At 34.9% G+C, this 20793-nt stretch overlaps 1 protein-coding gene across 2 annotated transcripts in view; it reads right to left on the bottom strand.

Annotated features, from left to right (window-relative positions):
* The window catches only part of msna (moesin a), a 42859-nt gene extending 23585 nt beyond the window's left edge, over nt 1-19274 (bottom strand). The window contains 2 exon segments of one of the 2 annotated variants that reach the window (NM_001004296.1): nt 490-573; nt 19114-19274. In NM_001004296.1, coding sequence (NP_001004296.1) covers nt 490-573; nt 19114-19125 — 96 coding nt within the window. In that variant the 5' untranslated portion in view covers nt 19126-19274. 2 annotated transcript variants of the gene reach the window in all.
* Nucleotides 19275-20793: the final 1519 nt, after the last annotated feature.

The raw sequence follows: 20793 nt of genomic DNA, 5'->3' as shown, positions 1-20793 counted from the left end.
TCTCAGCTCAAACTGAAGACTGCCCTGTCGGAAACAAACGTGACTCTAAAACCTACACAACTGCCTGAAGAATGAAGGCTGTGTGTAGGTCTGCATGAGCGTGTGTGTTTGTATGAGAAATTAAAGGTTGCTCAAGAACAAAGCCGCCTATTATCGAGTCTCAGAAAGAGCAACTTCATGAACGTGACGGTCACAGTGACTAAGAGTGAGGAAGAGGGGACTGTACAGAATTACAGGCCGAGGTAGAAGCAGAGTCAGAAAGAGGAAGGGTGGAGGGAGAGTGAAATCCTCCACAAGAAGGATTTCCAGTTCTTAAACTAAACATGCACACACAGCTTCTCTGACATGGCCTTCACTGCCAAACTGTTTGTCTGTTCGCAGCAAAAATTAAACAGCAGAACACATTTAATATATAGCTGTATTTAGGAGGTTATTGAACAAGGGCAGGGCTACAAAGAAGAAGAAGAAAAAAAGAGGCCACACACAAACCTGGTCAAATAACTGTTTCCCTGTGGTGCTGGGTTGAATGGCAAACTCCAGCTCGGCATCCATCGTAGTCACACGAACACTGATCTGAAAATCAACAAATAAATAATATTAAATGTCAATGAATGAAGAAAGGAAGTAAAAGAGAGAAAACACCAACAAAGATGCAGTACACTGAAAAAAAATGCTGTCTGCAAACAATTTATATTGGTTGAATTTAAACAAATTAAATTTAGTAATATTCAACTTCATTTGTCTGCTTAAACTCAGCCCAAATAAACTGTTTACAACCACTTAACTTAAATTTAGCAAATCCAGGGAATCGTATTTTTTTCAGTGTACACAGATCAGGCCTGTAGCCAGGAGAGGTTCGGAAGACCCACCCTTCACTGACAAAGGTCCAGAATTTGTCCCATTCATAAGCTAGTTTGTCCTATTTTGACTGATATGCCATCATAAATGGCAAAAATGACCCATCGAAAAAGGCTTTAAGACGAAGTGGAATCCACTTCAGTTAATCAGTTTTGGCCAATGCAAACAATTATTTGAGTCCAACATGCAGCTGTGCACGAAAACATCTGACATAAGCAAAGTCATCTTTCACTACTCTTTTTAAATAGAGAAAACATCTGACAAGTACATTTTATTCAAATCTTGGACCTTATTCTTGAAAGAAAACATGACCAATAAAAAAGCATGAAGCACCAAATGCAGCCCATTGATATTACCTAACTAGCTAACTTAGCTAACCCAGCTAAAAATAGTGCTTAAAATGTGACCTAAATACAGTATTTAAATCTCATAATTAAAAAGAAAATGAGGCAAATATCTGCAAAAAGGTACCACCCATTTCAACAGGCTGGCTACAGGTCTGCAGAGCAAACACAAACAGACATTCAAGAATTCAAATGATTTTTTTGGTACAAAATAACTCTTTTTCGATAGAGTTAAGCGACAGAAATTTTTAAAATAATTTTGCATTAAGATTCACATTTCAAATAAGTGCTGTTCTTTCATAATTAAATAAAAATAGGGTAAAACATGCTTCTTGAGCACCAAATCATCATGTTAAGATCATCGTAGATGCATCCCGTGACACTGAAGGATGGAGCAGTTCAGTCAGTGGAATAAATTTAATTTTATAAATGATTAAAAGATTAAATATTGCAGCTTAAAAGCTTATTAAATTCACTTATAGCTTTTAAATTCAACCTCGCTGAGCATAAAGCAATGCTTTCCCAGATTTGACTATTTTGAACAATCTACTTGTAATGTATCAGTGGTGTATGGAATACTGTTTCCAAGTCCAAGCCGCTACTCATTGAATTGAGAAAATACTCCTTTGACAACTTTTTTAGTCCCATCACACATTAAAGTGAATTTTATAAAAAAAAATCATTGTGTACACAATTGCTGCATCACAAATACCAAAATTTTAATAATTTATAAAAAATTTATCACTTTTTGGCCATCTGATATTAATTGATAATATATATATATATATATATATATATATATATATATATATATATATATATATATATATATATATAGTTTGTGATTTTTGAAAGTATTACAGCACTTTTTATTACCATTTGTTGAGTCTCCCCATCCAGTTTGATATAGCGCTTGGGCTCGGAAGCCGCTTCACGTGAAGTCAAACTTAACAAGATGATAGAATGTACAGCAACACAAATGCTTTCAATACATATTGTACCCGTGTGTGTGTTTAGATTTGTGAGAGCGCATGATAATATGTGGACTGTGTGTGTGTGTGTGTGTGTGGTAAATCTGTGCTCCAAAGTGTGCCTTGCTATTTTAACATGAATGATTGTGCTCTGGAAGTCTGGATAAGATAAAAACAATAGAAGGAAACAGCAAGAGGGACAAATGGAAAAAGATATGCCCTGTCTCTCTTCTCTCGCTGTCTCTTTTTCTCCAGCTCACAGGATGCAGATCTACACTCCTCCAGCAACCATGGAGATGTCCATCACTTCCTACTCCTACTAGACAATTAATCACAACACACCTCCTAATAATAACAGATCATTCATAGAAATCTGTACATTTCCATTCACTTAACCATACAAATAACAGAAAACTGAAATTTCAGCTCTATAAATTTTTACAAAATGTTTTTTTTAATTAATGAAAATTGGACATGTGTATGGGAAAAAAAAAACTATTTTAGCCTGACTGACAGGGTCCACAAAAGCTTTTCTACAGGACTAAATCATTTTAACTGCATCACTTGCGAGCGTGTGTGTGTGTGTGTGTGTGTGTGTGTGTGTGTCTGAGAGAGATAAATAGCTTAGTTTAGGCACACACCTACAGCTCAGCTCAGCTATCCCATAATGCCATGCTTTATCTAGCAGCTGCCTGTGAGGCAGGCCAGTGTCCATTCTGAGACTCTTAAAGAGACAGTATACTCATAAAAGAAACTCACTCACCATTTACTTACATCTTACATTTACTGTTGAAAACAAAAGAATATATTCAGATTAATGCTGAAAAGTCATATACGTTGACCTCCATAAATGCATTGGAAGTTAAATCAGTTAAACATTGTTCTAAATAACTTATTTTGTCCTCAAAAAGAAAGACACTCAGGTTTGGACCAAAAGGAGGGTGAGAAAATGATAAAAGAATACATTTTTGGGTGAACTATCACTTGAAGACATCAACTTTCTTGAAGTCAATGGCGCTAATTCCTGTTAAAGATTGTGATAAAAAGAAGTGCCAAAGAGATGTTACAGCTTTAGTAGAGACCAATACTTTCAGCAAAAAAACAGCTTATATTTCACTTTATTCTACATGACTTCAAAAGTTTGTTGGCTTCAACTTTTGGTCACTATGGCATATACGGTCATACTATAAAGTCAGTTAAGCCTATAAGGCTAATAATATTTGACCTATACATACTCATGAATATATACATTTTTTTCCTTTGAATTTATTTTGATTTCACATATATTTTCTGCAAATATTTCAGTATATTAAATTTCTTGTGTTCTTGCATAGTTATAAACATTGCATCATGGCCATTACAATATCTTTGATCATGAATACTGGGCTAAACCAATCAATATGCAGTTTCCAAATAAGGAAATCCAATATTTCACAAATACGGGAAGAGCTCACAAATATCAGTAATATGGTCAATAAAGGTATTTTCTTAAAGGTGCAGTAGGGGATTGTCTTCAGAACATGTTTTGTTGTGCTGGTTTAAAGTATCTTCACATTACAATGATAATGAATAAAGTAAATGATCTGAATGTATTTACAGTTGAAGTCAGAATTATTAGACCCCCTGTTTAATAGAGAGAAGATTTTTTCAGCACATTTCTAAACATAATAGTTTTAATAACTCATTTCTTATAACTGATTTATTTTATCTTTGCCATGATGACAGTAAACAATACTTGACTAGATATTCTTCAAGACACTTCTATACAGCTTAAAGTGACATTTAAAGGCTTGACTGGGTTAATTAGCTTAACCAGGCAGGTTGGGGTAATTAGGCAAGTTATTGTATAATGATGGTTTGTTCTGTAGACTATCGAAAAAAATATTGCTTAAAGGGGCTAATAATTTTGTCCTTAAAAATGGTGTTTAAAAAAAAATTGAAAAATGCTTTTATTCTATCTGAAATAACAAATTAGACTTTCTTCAGAAGAAAAAAATATTATCAGACATGCTGTAAAAATTCTTGCTCTGTTAAACATAATTTGAGAAATATTTTTAAAAAGCAAAAGAAATTCAAAGGGGGGGCTAATAGTTCTGACTTCAACTGTATACGTTTTTATTCTCTGGGTAAGGCATAAAACAAAAAAAAATTTCATCCAGTTAAAAATTGTAGGGTCGATAATTCTCATAATTCTGATAAGCAGCCCAAACTGTCTGTCAACAAATGTAGAATTTTACATCTGTGCACATCTGTTCACACAGACAGATCTGACATTTGCATGCACGTGCACATGAGATTGCGCCAGTGGTAACACAAATGCTGAATCAAAACTTTGAAATCCTGATTCAATATTGGAATTACTTTTGCATTTTTGGAGGAAGGATGACACCATGGCTAAAGTACTTCTTCAAGACAGATAATGTTATGTTTTAAAAAAATTTTAATCCCCCAAAGCTGATGTAGATTGTGTTATGTTACGAATGGGTTATATGCACAGAAGTGTTGTTCAGCCACTGAAATCTTCTGGCAAAAGATTAATGTGACTATTTTCAATTTAATGAAAATTTTTCAATTTATTTTCAATTTAATAAGAGACCTTTTACAGCATTGATAATGTAAATTTTATTTAGTTTAATAACAAAACATGGATAAATAGCACTATTCCGCCTATAGCCTGCTTTACTGAAGTGAAGTTTATTTTGATATTCACACTAGTTCATTTTTGAACAGTGTTAACCTGTGATGCGCTCCCTATATTGTTTACTATGCTACTCTGAATATTCGGTCTGAAATAGCATGTAAATATGGCTTAGTAATAAGTGCAATTCCTGCACCCCACCAGCCAACCACTAAGCATACAGTAAGCATAAAGTAAAGAATGAGACCAGTGATGCTTGCATGCAAGAAATATTGAACATTATGACAAGTTTTGCTTGCTACACAACTGAAAAAGTGCTTGATATAAATATTCAGAGTTGTAGTTTTATAAAGTACTAAAAAGTTGACATGAATGACATGATCTAGTGGGTTTGCCTACTGTCATCTTTACAGTGCGTGTTCGGGATTTCAGGTGGCGTGGCTTTAAACGGCAGGGCAGGGATTGTGTTTTAAGGCAAATTATGCTAACGGTTAGAATTTTGGTAGATTACCTACTGCACCTTTAACAGACTGTATGTAAAGCCCAATGCTTTACATTACAATACTCTCACAGATGTCAAAAACAGAGAGCACAAGTTGTAACAGGAATGCATAACTAAACTGTTTGCTGCATGAAAATATGAGGGCAGTACAACAGCAGCATGTAATGCATGTATGTATGTGTGTGTGTAAAGCCAGCCTATTGTGAGGTGGTCTCAACAGAGCTTCATTCAGTACTGCCAATTTGATATGGCACCTAAAAGCTAAACACTCAATGGAGTACAGAATGTTCTCTGAGGTAACTCATGCAAAGCTGCAGATGTAAAACAATGGTGCCATGTTGAACATTGCAATTCTACTGTAACTAACATTCAGTATTATTTTCTTTGTGCCATCTCTGGATAAAAAAAATTTAAAGATTAAAAGAAAAAAAGAAAAAGTTTAGGGAAAGCTTGGTTTTGGCTGAATTAAGTGTGAGATCTATAATAATCTGATTAATGTGTTTACATGACTGTTTGCCATATTGGCACAAGAATATAATTTCGGTGACTATGAGCTAAATCCTATTAGTTTGATCAAAATACTAAATTAAGTTTAATTGCAAATTCCCTAAATCTCAACATCATCCGCTTAATACATTTTGTTAGATTTACTTTGCTATTAGTTTTAGACTCCACAAATTCTGACTTGTTTCACAAAATTTCAGCAAAGTCTGGACAAATCCAACAGGGATGGATGGATGGATGGATGGATGGATGGATGGATGGATGGATGGATGGATGGATGGATGGATGGATGGATGGATGGATGGATGGATGGATGGATGGATGGATGGATGGATGGATGGATGGATGGATGGATGGATGGATGGATGGATGGATGGATGGATGGATGGATGGATGGATGGATGGATGGATGGATGGATGGATGGATGGATGGATGGATGGATGGATGGATGGATGGATGGATGGATGGATGGATGGATGGATGGATGGATGGATGGATGGATGGATGGATGGATGGATGGATGGATGGATGGATGGATGGATGGATGGATGGATGGATGGATGGATGGATGGATGGATGGATGGATTTTTTTGTCAGGACAGTGGACAGGAAAGAATGGCAAACAAGATCGGCAAAGAACTGTTGGCCAGAGTCGGGTAAATCGCTAATATTTGATTTAACGGGAGGAATAATCATTCATGTGTCATTTGTGTCAATAATTAGAATTTTGCTGTGTCTGTCAGCTCAGACAAGTTGAAATGAAAGTATGCAGCATGTTTTTATAAACTATACGAGTATTTATGTGACATAACTGGCATGGTTGAATGTTTAAATGTAACCAGCTAGTTCTTAACATTGCCCATTTCCAAGCAAACTATTCCCTCCTCACGCCTCTTTTTAAACAGATAACAAAGCAGTTAAAATTGTGCCTTACATATCTGAAGCAATCCTGCATGTCTGCTCTGTGTTTGGATGTAACTTTAGGGGCTCACAGGTGTCCTTACACAGAATTTCTGAAGAGGCAAAAAAGACTTCTCACAGAGTAAGGAAATATCCTAGGAGGAGTGTGGAAATTTTGCTTGTGAGTACATTTTAAAACCTCAGGCAATCTGAAGCTGGCCTTATATCAAAACTGCATTTAAAGGATGCAGGTGTAGATTTTTATACATAGATAATTATTGTTTGTTTCATTTGGATACAGTTAGCATTAGCACTTAACGTGACCTCAAGAACGCATTGCCATTTCAGCAGTGTCAAAGAGGGGCAGGAGAGAAGCAGGTTCACAGTAGAGTGAGTAAAAAGTGTTTTTAATTTACACTACCATTAAGAAATTTAATCAAAGTAAATTACAGACTTTTGCTTTTACCTTTAATGCATTACAGCACTATGAAGCTGTCAGGATAAGAACTGAAGTGAGTTTAAGTACCATCATTTTATTTTTTAAAATTTCATCTTTTTATCAACATTATCTATTAATCACAAAACACATTGAAACAAACTAACAGAAAATGCCCATTTTAACAATGCCATGCTAAAGAAAAACAGAATAGTTATATGGACGGATGGATGGACGGATGGACGGAAGGATGGATGGATGGATGGATGGATGGATGGATGGATGGATGGATGGATGGATGGATACACACACACACACACACACACACACACATTCATAAATAATAGCAATAATATTAATAATACTAATAATAAGTAAATAAATAAACAAAGGCGGTTCATTCTGCTGTGGCTACCCTGGATTAATAAAGCCGACAAGAAAATTATTGAATGAATGAAAATAAACTAAATTAAAATATATAAAGATAAAATAATAGTAAAATAAACTGTATAAAATCAATTATGACATAGCATAAATCAAAATGCAGCTTAAAGAAACATCAATAAAATCTAAGTAAGGAGTCTAAACTTAATGAAAAGCCACAGCGGACATCTGAATGACACGGGTAAGGAATTCTAAGGAAATCATTTCCCTAACAATATTGTGGCACCCTTTAAAGGATGGGTGTTTGTCACTGATCCAGTTCATCTATATATTTTCACCATAATTTTTATTGCCAAAGTTGGCCCATGGTAACCTTTAATTTGGCCCAAACTGAAAAGAGAGGAAGAGTGATGGGGAGTTGGTTGGGGTGAACGTCTTTGACAGAGATATAATTTAATGTAATTTCCCTTAAATTTCTTTGTTTAATTGAGGAGCTACCAAAAATGTTGTTAATTAAATGTTGTAAATGAATCAGACTTTTAAAATAGAAATATTGTCAGTTAGAACATTGTCAGTTGAAATATTGACAGATGGAAAGATGAAAGTGGACAGAAGAAAATGCACAAGATATTGTTTAGCAAATCAAGGTAAAGGCATGGGGCAGCTCGACTAGTGTATTCAACATTAAACTCTACAGTGTTATAAATGGGATTGTTTATGTTTTTGGCCCTTTATAAGAAAAAGTTTGAGCACCCCTGTTTTAGATTGTTATTACTGACCATTAGGTATTATTCTCAAAAAAGATTGAGATTGTGAAACCAGGGCAAGGTATGAAATGACTGTACTGTATTGTGAAATAGCACGTTTCAAACCCAGGTGTGTTTTATGTACGTGTCTGAAATTAAATGTGCTTCCTTTGGCAACTATTCAGCACTCTAGGATTGACTCTAGTATGAGGTGATTGATTTGATTTTAGTCTTTTGCACGTGTGAATAAATTCTACTTCTGCAGTTTCACAAGCTTACATCATCCAGTTGGAACAGAGAAAGAACAAGCAGAAATTTCCCAACAACTGTACAACATTTCTGCTCTTTCCTCTTCTCTGCGTCTGGGAGAGTTCATATCATAGCCTACACAACTTCCAGCAAAACTCTCACTCGTCGCTCTCTCTCAATCTAGCTCTTGCTTGCTTTGAGTAATGGCAAGTTTGTGTGTGTGTTTGTATGAGTGTAGCAGTAAGTTTGGAACAGTATATCGGTCAGTTGAGGGACTCGCTCAATTCTGAGAAGGATTCAGGATAAAAATAGTTCATGGCTTCATGAAACAGGAACTAAAAATCTGTAGTTCTGCCTGGTCAGGGTGTGTGTGTGTGTGTGTGTGTGTGTGTATGCAATGGGTGTGGTCTACACAGTGAACCCACCAAAGGTTCTCTGACACTATTATTAGAACAATCACCCAGCCTTTATTCAGTAGCCTTCACACACAGACACAGAACAATGACATTTCACTCAATAACACAAAGAAGCGATTAAGAATAGGTTAATAATAGTATTTACATCTAAACTAAAAATTTAACTTTTTTTCTTCTCTCCAAAAGTGTTTAGTGTTTGATGATATGATAATGTATAGAAATGTCAGTCTATACTTGATGCCTTTTGACCTAAATAAAACTATATACTATATACTAGGTCTGCATGATACTGAAAAAATCTGACATTGAGATATAGATTTTTTGCGAGACATATTTCGATATGAATACGGTTTCAGCAGGTGCTTGAATTTGGAAAGAAATCATTAACTTGGATTGACTGGAATAATCTTGTGAATGAGAGAATCAAAGAAATTTCAAGAATAAATAAATAAGATAGAGCATAGATAAAAGTGAAATAAGTAGTTAGACATTTAGGTACAGTAATACGATACGGTATTATCATGGTATTTTGCCCCCGATAATGATAGATCATGAAATCAGCGATATATCCACAATATATTATGATATTTATAAATGAAGATGGAAAAATGCATGAAAGTTATAAGATGAATTTCTTTTATTAACAGCACATACATTTCTTCCAACATTGATACATGTTCGATCTGCCATTACGAGAAGCACCACCTCATGCATATAACGGTTTTGTCCTCCCTTATTATTAAATAATCAAACGCAATGTAAAATGTAAACGCTGTACATTCTTCGTTGCTGATCTATAATAATCCCAACTCCACATTGCAAATGCTGTTATGTGACTTGTGACACTGCGATATCGAGGCTTAAACGATATATTGTGCAGCCCTAATATACACCAGTGGTTTTAGCACGTTTTGTAATGGCGTTGTTTTTGTACTAATCCAAGTATTTTATTAATCCACATATTATAAATCCATTAAAAGTGTCCAAGAACACTAGCACCTCAATGTGTGGTTCGTTTGAATGTCTGATTTCATGTGATCAATATACACAGGGTTTCTGCAGGTTTCACCAAGTTAAAGTTAAGACTTTAATACATTTTAAGACCATTATGTATAAAACTTTAGACTTGTACAAGGCTAAATGCAAAGTTAGAAAAGATTTTCACTTACCCTATCAATTTTATTTAATTTCAACGCATTTAAAAATACAATAATAATTTAGCTTGAATAATTTTATTAAAATTTCACATACATCCATTTATAAACCCTATAACCCTTACCAACAATAGAAGAAAAACATAGCTGTCAGTTACTTCATTCATTCAATCAAATTCTTTTTGGATTAGTCCCTTTATTAATTTGAGGTTGCCACAGCTGAATGAATCGCCAACTTATCCAGCATATGTTTCACGCAGCAGATGCCCTTCCAGTTGCAACCCATCACTGGGAAATCAATTACTTCAGTCTACAAAAATAAGGATTTCATAATAATAATAAAAAATGTATCAGGTCAGTATTTTCAGCAGTAAATAAAAAAGAGAACTTTCAAGCAAATGTTACTGTGAGAAAAGCAATTAAATGCTATTTTTAAATGAAAAGTTTTGTTGAGACTGGGATTGTTGGTGATTGAATGGGCATTAATGGCCAGATTGAGTAACTATACCTGAACAAAGGACAATTAAGAGCTGTTAAAAAAGATTTAAGACCTACAACACAACATTTCAGTAGATTTAAGACTTTTTAACGCCTAAAACTTACCTTTATTTAAGACATTTTAAGACCCGGTGGATACCCTGATATTATATAATAGAGTTTATTAAAGTTTATCACCTAAATACACTTGAGTTACAATTTCTCAGCTACAGCTTCCTCTGTCATGTTCATTAAGTGAAACTCATATTTAGATAATGCCATCAAACAGCGACACACATATACAATGGTTAAACAAAAGATTCTTTTCTGAAATTGCTGGTTTCACTAAGAACCAAAAAGTTCATTAGTATTTAAAAAAGATCTTTATATTTTACATTAAAATGTATGAAAATGGTTCTTTCAATATACATTCACTGAATGGGTCTATAAGTCCAAAAAAAATAACTTTTTAGAATCTAACCTTTATTGTCAGGAGCATATAGCTACTCCTACCCATTTTTTTTTTTTTTTGTCTTGCAACCCAGGATATAAAAACTTTGCTTACTTCCAGGGTTGTTTATACTGAAGTTGATATTAAGCCGCACCATAGTGGTGTTTCGTAACATCTAATTTTTATAAGTTGGGTCATTAGCCCAACCTGGAGGACCAGGACATACACACACATATACATCTGACAGTTTAGATAAATTCAATGCAAACTCCAAACAGAAATGCCAATTGATTATCAACTGATAAATTTTGATTGTATAACCTTGAAAAAAATATCACAGTTTCACAGTTTTACGGTATTGTGATTACTCTAAAATGTATTAATTTTAAATGTCTGGAAAAAAAACTAAAACTTTCTTCCCCATTAAACACAAAATATTTTTTGAGAAACTTTTTTATATTTTAAAGCTATAAACATGTCAGGCAGGGTAAATAATTAAAATAAATAATTGACTGCTGCTGTCTTTATTAGTTCGAGAAACACAAATTTCTTTTAGCTTGAAAAGGTGTGTTTGGAGATCTTATTGTCCTAAAAAGATACTGTTGTCCTAAAAAACTTAAAACAAAATGTAAAAAAATAAAATAAATAAATAAATAAATAAATAAATAAATAAATCTTATATATAATGTAGGAATGGTATAGCAGTAAATTTTGGTGTTTTTAAAACCTTGACTTTTCCAAACCCCAGTAAACCTTAAAAACGATTTTGTCCTATGCCTAACTGTATGACCACAAATGTTAGTCAGAGTAATGTTCAATCTTCTGTTTCCTGTGTGACCTGATGAAGACCTTGTAGGTTGTAACATTGTCCAATGAAAGATAATGTCTTTTGAGAGATAATGTGGCAGTGTGCCGACTCCGTTTACTTTTTCAAAAAACTTTTCCAGTGCCATTATCAGTGCTAAATTTAGAGCTTTCATTTAGTCACTTAAATATTTGCAATAAATAAGTTTCTCCAAACGAACAATACATATGAGAAACAGTCAGTTTTGCTCTACACTCTAAAACCACTTGCATGCAACCTTGCAAATTTTGCAAGCGTTTTACTTTTTCCTCCTCAGTAAAGCTTGTTTGTTTGATTTTTGCCAATAGATAGCACTTTCGCAAGCATTATTTTCTAGGAAATAAACATTTCAATAATCTTTCAGAAGCAAGGCTGCTGAAAAGGTGGACAGGCATTGTTGAACTCTATTATGCACCGCATTTGCAGATTCAATTCAGTTTAATGCTGTTTTTCAAGGTAGCTGCCTATGCAGTAGTTTAAAAAGCTGCTTACTCAGGTTTGGATCAGTTCAAATGTGAAATCCCTCTGGCCAGCTAAACGCTAATTGCCAACAAATGACAGTCTATATAATTGGCAAACTGACTTGCATTTCTTAAACTCCTCAATCAATTAACAAGCCCACATGCAGTCCCACAAAAAACTTGAAACCAGAACAAGTCATGAAACAAATCACTCCCATGAAAAGGCTAATTAGAGCAAACATTTAAACTAACTGGCACAAGTTTTTGTACTGAAATCCAAAACAGTTTGGAGAACACACTCAGCACAAATTTCCACTGATTGTAAGAGAAAGAGAGAGAATACCTGAAAAAAATGCACTCAAACTGAGACAAAATGGCTGCAGTTTATATCGGACAGAAGAGGAAAGATAAAAAGAACCTCAGTATATTTATGAGTTCATTCTACCGTTACCCTCAGTTAACTGACACTACAATCTTACTGTGGCGGTGAAAGTCAAACTCAGTTTCTCTCACTGCTCGTCTGATTCAAGATAATGACTCTACAATACTTCCCCCAAAAAAGTGATGGAGACAGCAGAATCACATTGCATATGTGGCTTGTCCTCACATGACCCTCTATACCTAATGCACATTTCCCCTAACGTTCATCCACGGTTAAAATGGAAAAGTGATCAATGACAGCATCAATAGCTTGCTGTCGATAATTAGCTAAACCGCATTTTTCCACTTTTTCACACAACAGAGGAAAACTTGGCTAACTGGCAAACTGCTTCATTAATCAGCCAATTACTGATCACATTTAAATTATGCAAATGTTGAATTTTATTAAAATAACTTTCCACATTTGCAAAAAGTTCCAATGCTGAAAAATATTAAACACACAACCAGCCTTAAAGTTCTGGTCACTAACCCAAACATGAATTCAAAGGAATTTGAAACTGTTTAACAATAGGTGCAAAAACACATTCAAATAGAAGACCCTACAGCTGATTCACCGAAAGCTTCTGGCAGTAAACATGAATACAGTCCATTTACTCTGAAGCCGATGTTCTTCAAAAATAAAGTGCACAAAATAAAATGACACCAGTATTTTGCATTTACGTAATAGTCCTCTACAAAACACACTGCTTAAAGCTGTAAAATTTCTCATGTGACTGTCCAAAACCACTTGCAAATTCACTGAACCATTTTAACTCACAATCTATTGCTTCACACAAACACCCATACTGACTCACATAAGGTTTGAAGCGGGATGTCGATCAATGCTGCAGTTTCCCTCCATTGAATGAACTGAACTCTTCAAAAAATTCTAGAACTTTCCCCTCAAACCCCCCTGGAGCTTTACCTTATTAAAGACCATTAATCTGTGTGCGCGTTTGTATGTGTGTGTGTGTGGGTTTGGAGTTAATCCATTCACTTTGCACATACCAAAGACCTCCAACCCCCTTCTGACTTCATGATTTGGCATGCAGAACCAGATCAACAATACTATCGAAGCAGTGGATTTAGGCATATAAATTGTGCAGGTTTTAATGCACTTGTTATTGCACACAATTATAAAAAAGTTCTTAAATCAAACTGCAGAGACAATTCATAAAGATTTTTAATAACATGCAATCAATGATGACTGCCTGATATTTCAAGTTCAGGAATAAGTTCACATCAAATTGTAGACTGCAATCTACATTTGTCAAAGTCTAAAAGTCAGATTCCAGGCCATCAGTAGAGAAAGAGAGCTTAACATGCTGCAATTTAGGTGCGAATCCTCACAACGCAAACAGATTTAACGCACAACGCAAAGAAATTAATTAAACGTGCTGCATTTTCACACAACGCAAGCTATTTGCAAAAACAGCTGCATTTTCTGACAACACTTTCAAATATCAAGGAACTACGGAAATGTTTTAAGAGGACCCTATAACGTGACAATCAAGCGGATGTAGAGTCTCTGGTTAGAACGCAGATGATCTAGACATCAGGCTTTGAGTGTGTACCATTTCAAAACAATTATACGTTGTACATAACTTGTACTGTACTGTTTGTAAGAGGATACATCAAGTTATACATCATAGTCCTAAATGTGCAATAAATATACTCGCTAAAAAATTTGGGTCAGGTTTTCTAAAGAAATTAATACTTTTATTCAACATGGACGCATTACATAAAATAAATTGTTGCATTTTAATATAAATTTAAAAATTTATTTAAAATGTATATATTTCCTAATATTACTGTTATAGGGTGACATAGTGACTCAGCGGTTAGCACTGTCGCCTCACAGCAAGAAGGTCGTTGGTTCGAGCTCCAGTTGGGTCAGTTGGCATTTCTGTGTTGAGTTTGCATGATCTCCCCATGTTCACATGGGTTTTCTCCTGGTTTTTAAGTATATATTATAATGTTTTGGAGTTTTTAATGAAATAAATGCAGCCATATGCAAGCATAAGTAAACATGGTACACTTTTCTTCTTCAAAAACTTTAAAAATGTAACAATTGCAAATTCTTTGACACAATGTAGAGCTGTGGAAATGTTAATGATAATATTAAGACCATTTGAAATTTCTCAGATCCTTTGAATTTACTGGATTTGAGTAAAATGTTGTAAAATTAAAGTCATTCCACCAAATATTGATTTCTTAAATCTGAATTTAACAATGAGTATTGTGTTGAATATTTTAAAAAGACACACATACAAAAATATGTCTAAAATTTGAAAGTAATGTAACCAGTAGTTTAAAAAATAAAAAAAATTACATTTTGCTTAAACAACTATAAATCTGTAAATTGATGTACAAATGCAAATAAATACAAACTGAGAAAAATCAACGGTCTCTTAATTTTTTTCCATAGATACAGACGTCTACAGTTCAAAAAGCAGATTGAGCTATAAAATAAACACAAAATTGCTTAAATAACATTTTCACACAAGGATTATAGTGTTGAGGTGACATCTAGAAGTCTCTCTCTTCTCGCCTGCACACTCCCTCTGACCTGAACCTACAGAGGTCACAAAACTCCCACTCAGAACACAGAGAGGAACTGATGACTGAAGATAAATGCACATGTGCAACTTCATGCGAGTAAAAGAAGAGAGAGGAGTGTGCTGACTCTAAAGAGACCATTTTGGTACATTAGCTGTAATACACAGCTGCATTCTGGGCAACAGAAATCTGCAGCGGAAAAGGGGCCCATGCTCACCACACAAAGCTGTGTGTGTGAGGGTGTATGCGAGCGCTTGCTGCAGTTCTCTGAAACTCCAAATAAGGTACTAAGCGGCAGCGTCAAGCCTAGCCGGCCCCGAACAGGAAACGTTCAGACAGGAAGTGATGTAAGCAGAGTGTAAGCACAGAAACCTTGAGTCATTATCGGAAAGAGACTCTTGGACCTGCAGGAGTCTACAGTAACTGCCGAAAAAAGTTCTGACTCATTTTACATACTGTTCCATTCGCTGATCCAATCTCTAAAAATACACGAGATGTCTCCAGTGACAGGAGAAAAACATCTGCTTACACGAAAATGATTTGCGAATGGTGAGAATCCATCAGGGAAAAGAATATCTAGTGTGCAGAAGTCTGACCCAAACTTTACACACTTCTGTTTCCACGGCCTAAATGCTTCTGAGATTACATTTGGTTATCTTCTAAATTTACACTAAAATGAGCTTCCCTTCACTCCAATGACAAATAAAGAGGAAACTGATGATAAGCTATTGGTGTCAAAGCAGAAATATTCAATGATTGACGCTTAACCACAACAGCAACACTGGCATGTCTAATACTGCCATGTTAAAATGCTAAAACAACACATTAACAATTAATACTCTCAATGCATTTACAAACTTAAAATGCCTCATGTATAATGCTCATAAATTAACTACTCATGTATATTTAATTTAGACATTTTTATTGTCATCTTTATTATTGTCATATTGTCAACCCCTGATTTGTTTAGGAATATTTAATGTTTTTAATTACTTATTTATGAAGGCTATTATGGCGTTATATGGCTTTTTGTTTGGCTTTAGGGAAGAACATATAATCTAGTTCTGTTTCAATTCATTAGTCTGTTTATAGACTACTGTAGCTGCAGTCTACTGTAAAACCCAAAAAGTTAAGGTAACCGATTGCAAAAAAAACATTTAAGTTGATAAACTGACCCTAATGAGTACTGTGAACTTAATCCATTAGAGTAAACGAAGCACTTTGAGCACAGTAAAACCCAATAAATGAAGAGAACTCAAACCAACTGAGTACTGTAAAACCTAAGTTAAGGCAACTCAAACCGTTTGAAGAAACAGATTGCTACAAACCATTTGAGTAAAAAAACTCATTTATATGAGTACTGTGAACTTACTTTATTTAAGTTGAAGTAATGAGGTATTTGATGATCTCATTACCTTCAACACGGAGTTTAAAACTCTTCTCAAATGAGTAGAATTAACTATCAGTAAATTGAGATAACTAAACTAATTTCATTTGATCAAGTTTACTGTTGCGTTTTACAGTGTGGATATTTGGGTATTTACAATGTATTTCTCAGAAATGTGCATGTTATTATAATGCATGCCTTATAAAGTTCCCTCTGCTTTCTGAGTGGTTCTTGTTATTAAGATGTATTTTTTTCCATTACATAAACAACATACAATGGAGATAAGGCTTTCTAAATCCAATTGATAATTACCTTATTATTTTATGGTGATGACAAGTAATTTTTGACTAACACTAGGGTATTTACTACTTCAGCTAAAAAAATGTAAGCTACATTTCAGAAAACAATGTGTCCCTCCATCCTACCGTTTGATCTGTGCTCCTAAATATAATCCTTAACTAAACAATGGTCTATTAATTGAGAGGTGTAACCAAAAAACAGGTACTTTAGCCAAAAAAGGGCAGTTTTCTTCTCTGTTTGGGTGAGCACCACGCCTTGGCATGGAAAATTGTCTAAGATTGCGGCATGGGCTCGCCTGGTCCTCCCTAGTGACAGACGAGCTCCAAAAACGCTTGAACAGCCGCTTCTGACACACCTCATATTTCTAGTCTTGAATCCCTTATCAAGCAGATCAAAATTGCTCCATTACATGGCAGAACACAGGCTTTAAAGGGAACAAAACATGCAGATTTGACTGAATTAATATTTTAGGTGAACTAGTCATTATATTCGGGCGATTTTAAATGTATGCTTTATTGGTAATTAATAATTATCTAAACTGTAATTGGTTTTAATAGTTTAATGGAAGCTTTCAATGAAGTGTGTCATCACAAATGACCACAGAGACCATGACTTAAAAAGGTTTTGCTCATTTAAACTAATTCATTATGAATCATTCACTGGTCTGAACGAGTGAATCGCTGGCTTAAATGGAAAAGCATATGATGGATTTTCCAGTTTATCTTCTCATTCATAAAATGGAGCAATGAAGATCGCTGTCGAAGAGCATAAAATTACTACTGAGCAGAAATAATTACTTACTGACTTAGAATCTTTTGCGTTTGGGGGGAGGGACAACAATCTATATGATAACACGGTATTATGTACAACCAACAGATTTAAATTGAACAGATTTACCTTTCTTCATAAATGCTTAATTTTGTACATGAAAAACATGTGAAATATGACCATGATTACAATGAATTATCTGCTTTCCATTTACTTAGCTTCATGTTAAACTGTGTAATGCGGTGACTTGCCTGCCAATGTTAGTGGATTTATTTGGTTAATCAGGTGAAATCCTTAAATACTATTTAAAAACCCTTTTAAAATACATTAATGGACAATTGAAAATAAAAGGATTAAATGATGTTTGCAAAATTGTTGCAAACAATTTAAATGTGTTGAATTTAAACAAACAAATTCAAATTAGTAATGTTTAACTCAACTTGTTTGCTTAAATATACAGCCCAAATAAATTTTTAAAACCACTTTACTCTTTAAAAAAAAAAAAGTTAGTACATTCAAGGATCCAAAAATCTATTTTTCGTCAGTGTACTTCCTGAACTGCCAAAAAAGTGTGCAGAATATAATGCCCAATAACGTTGCATTCAATGAATGGTTTGAGATATGATTCAATGATTCACTCTTTGCAAAATGACGATGTTGTTGCCACCTACTGGCGTAATTTGTAGCTTGAAAAGTCCGTGAAGGAATTAATAGAGAATAGCTATAAATAAATAAAAATTATCTGACTGAATTCAAATGATTCGAGCAGCTGGGATAAAACAAATCCGCACCACCAGCGAACGCGTCCATTCACGGCGAGTTTGACGGAAAGCCAATCAGATTTGGAGGAGGAGAAGAAAGGGGGGTTACAGGTTGTCACCGAGTAACGGTTCAGCCCCTATACAACACAAAACGCCACTCCAGAGTTGTCTATAAAAATAAAATACTTCAAGAAAAACATGAGAAGTTCGTAGTTTTGGTAAATCCCTAATATAATGCAACATATAGCGTAACAATGTTACAGAAACGTCCTTTTAATCTGCAACGCAACAAGTTATTCTTCAGCGCGTTCGGCTCGGATGAACGACCGTCATTGTCCCAATAATTAATTCTTGCCATAAATAGTGCATTGCGTGTGGCCTACTGTTCACCCGCGGGAACTGGCTGGCAAAAATGCCAACAAGAAAGACCATCCTCGCCCCTTTCGAGCGCCTACGCGTCGCTTCGGTCTCCTGTTTCACCAAAAATGCGCAGCTTTTAAAGGCGCCGAGAAATCTCTTCAGATCTCTGCGCGCTACAGCACAAACACAAGCCAGCGGCTTCCATTTGCCACGAGTACTCACCGTTTTCGGCATTTTGTCGGTATCTGGTCTCTTCCTTCACGAATGTGTCACAAACTGAAGCTGATACAATGAAGTCAACAGAAAGCCAAACTTTTTCCCATCGGCTGATGTCCACGCGCAACAGTCAACAAGCGACGCCGCTCGTGTGTGGAAAAGCTTCTCCTCAAATCTCTTCCAGACCCCGGAGACAAAGTTTCACTTTTCGCCGCGTCTTTGTCGCTCAGAGAAGTACTGGTGGTCCCACAGTCGATTTCCTGCTAACGGAACTGAGTTTTGAAAACCACACCCAGCCCAGCCGATGGAGGCACACCAAAGCGCGCTTGACTAAACTCCGCCCGGATTCTCACAGGCCCCGTTATACGCGGCTCGGCCACTGATGATGATGCTGCTGCTTTGTGTGAACGCGCGCGCTCCGTGAACGTGAGGCGGGGGGGATCCCACACTATTCCAGCAGTGACGTAATTTTCCCCAGAAATTCCAAGATTTCCTGGCTTCCTCTGTTGAATGGCAGGGTTTGGTACGGGCTGTGCGTTTCACTTCAGGAACACAGACTTTATATGGACAACAATCAAAGCCTTATGCTTAGGCCCATAAGCTGATCACAAGGACAATCTGCTTTTAAAAAAGAGTGTTTACCTGTTTGACAACCAGGACACACAAACGTAATCTAGACCTTTTGGTTAAATACATTTTATTTATTTATTTATTTATTTATTTATGTATTTATTTATTTATTTATTTATTCGTTTATTTATATGGGTGATTTGAGTGCTGAATATTATGTTGTTGCTCAATGTAAACTGCTGATATGTTTTGCACTAAAACGTTCAATAAAATATGCTACAAAAATTAATGCTTTAAAATGAGATTTAATTACAATTAGAAATAATTTAAATAAAAAATATTTATTTAAAAAAACTAAAGACTACTTTGACCTTTTTATCTTCTACTTTTAGATAAAAAAAAAAAACAGTTTAAGACAGTGACCGTTACATGCAAAGAGAAACTGTAGATGTTGTCATATTCATAATTATATTGCATGTCTAGAAAGACATCTATGGCTAGATGTTGTAAATAGCAGGAGCAGATTTAGTGATTTGTGGGCACTAAGCAATTCCAGCCCCGGGACCCAGCAGTCCTACAGCATTATGCACCCTTCGTATCTGTATTTATTTATTTATTTAGCTGTCTTTTCTTATATCACTGAATCTTGCTTTTTACATTTTGATATTAACACAATCTGTACATTTTAAAAGATTTGTTAGCCAAAAATAAACCACAAAAATCTTAACTCAAAAATTAAAAAATAATGAATAAACTATTTGATCAAAGATTTGCACGGATGTGATAATTAAGGTAAAATTGTAATTGTTAGACCCTTATTATATAAAATATGATAGAAAATGACATTATATACAATTTATAGAAACTTCTACTTCTTTTATTGTAGGCTCCCAAATTTCATAAGGGCCTTAAATGGCTGCTTACCTCACGTATTGGTTAAATTCGTCCCTGTTGAATAGTTAATATTATATTATACAGACAGACCTACTAATAAGAGGATTATGCAATCTGCTGATGTTCTGTGCTATGTAGAAAAATAACATAATTATTTTGCAAGAATTTAGTAGTTTTAGTTGGCCAAGAATGCATTACTCTGTATTTAATAGATTACAGTTA

This window comes from Danio rerio, chromosome 5 (assembly GCF_049306965.1).
Source record: "Danio rerio strain Tuebingen ecotype United States chromosome 5, GRCz12tu, whole genome shotgun sequence".
In the NCBI taxonomy this organism is placed as follows: domain Eukaryota; kingdom Metazoa; phylum Chordata; class Actinopteri; order Cypriniformes; family Danionidae; genus Danio; species Danio rerio.
Note: the sequence above shows the minus strand (reverse complement) of the source record. Positions and strands in the feature narration are given on the sequence as shown.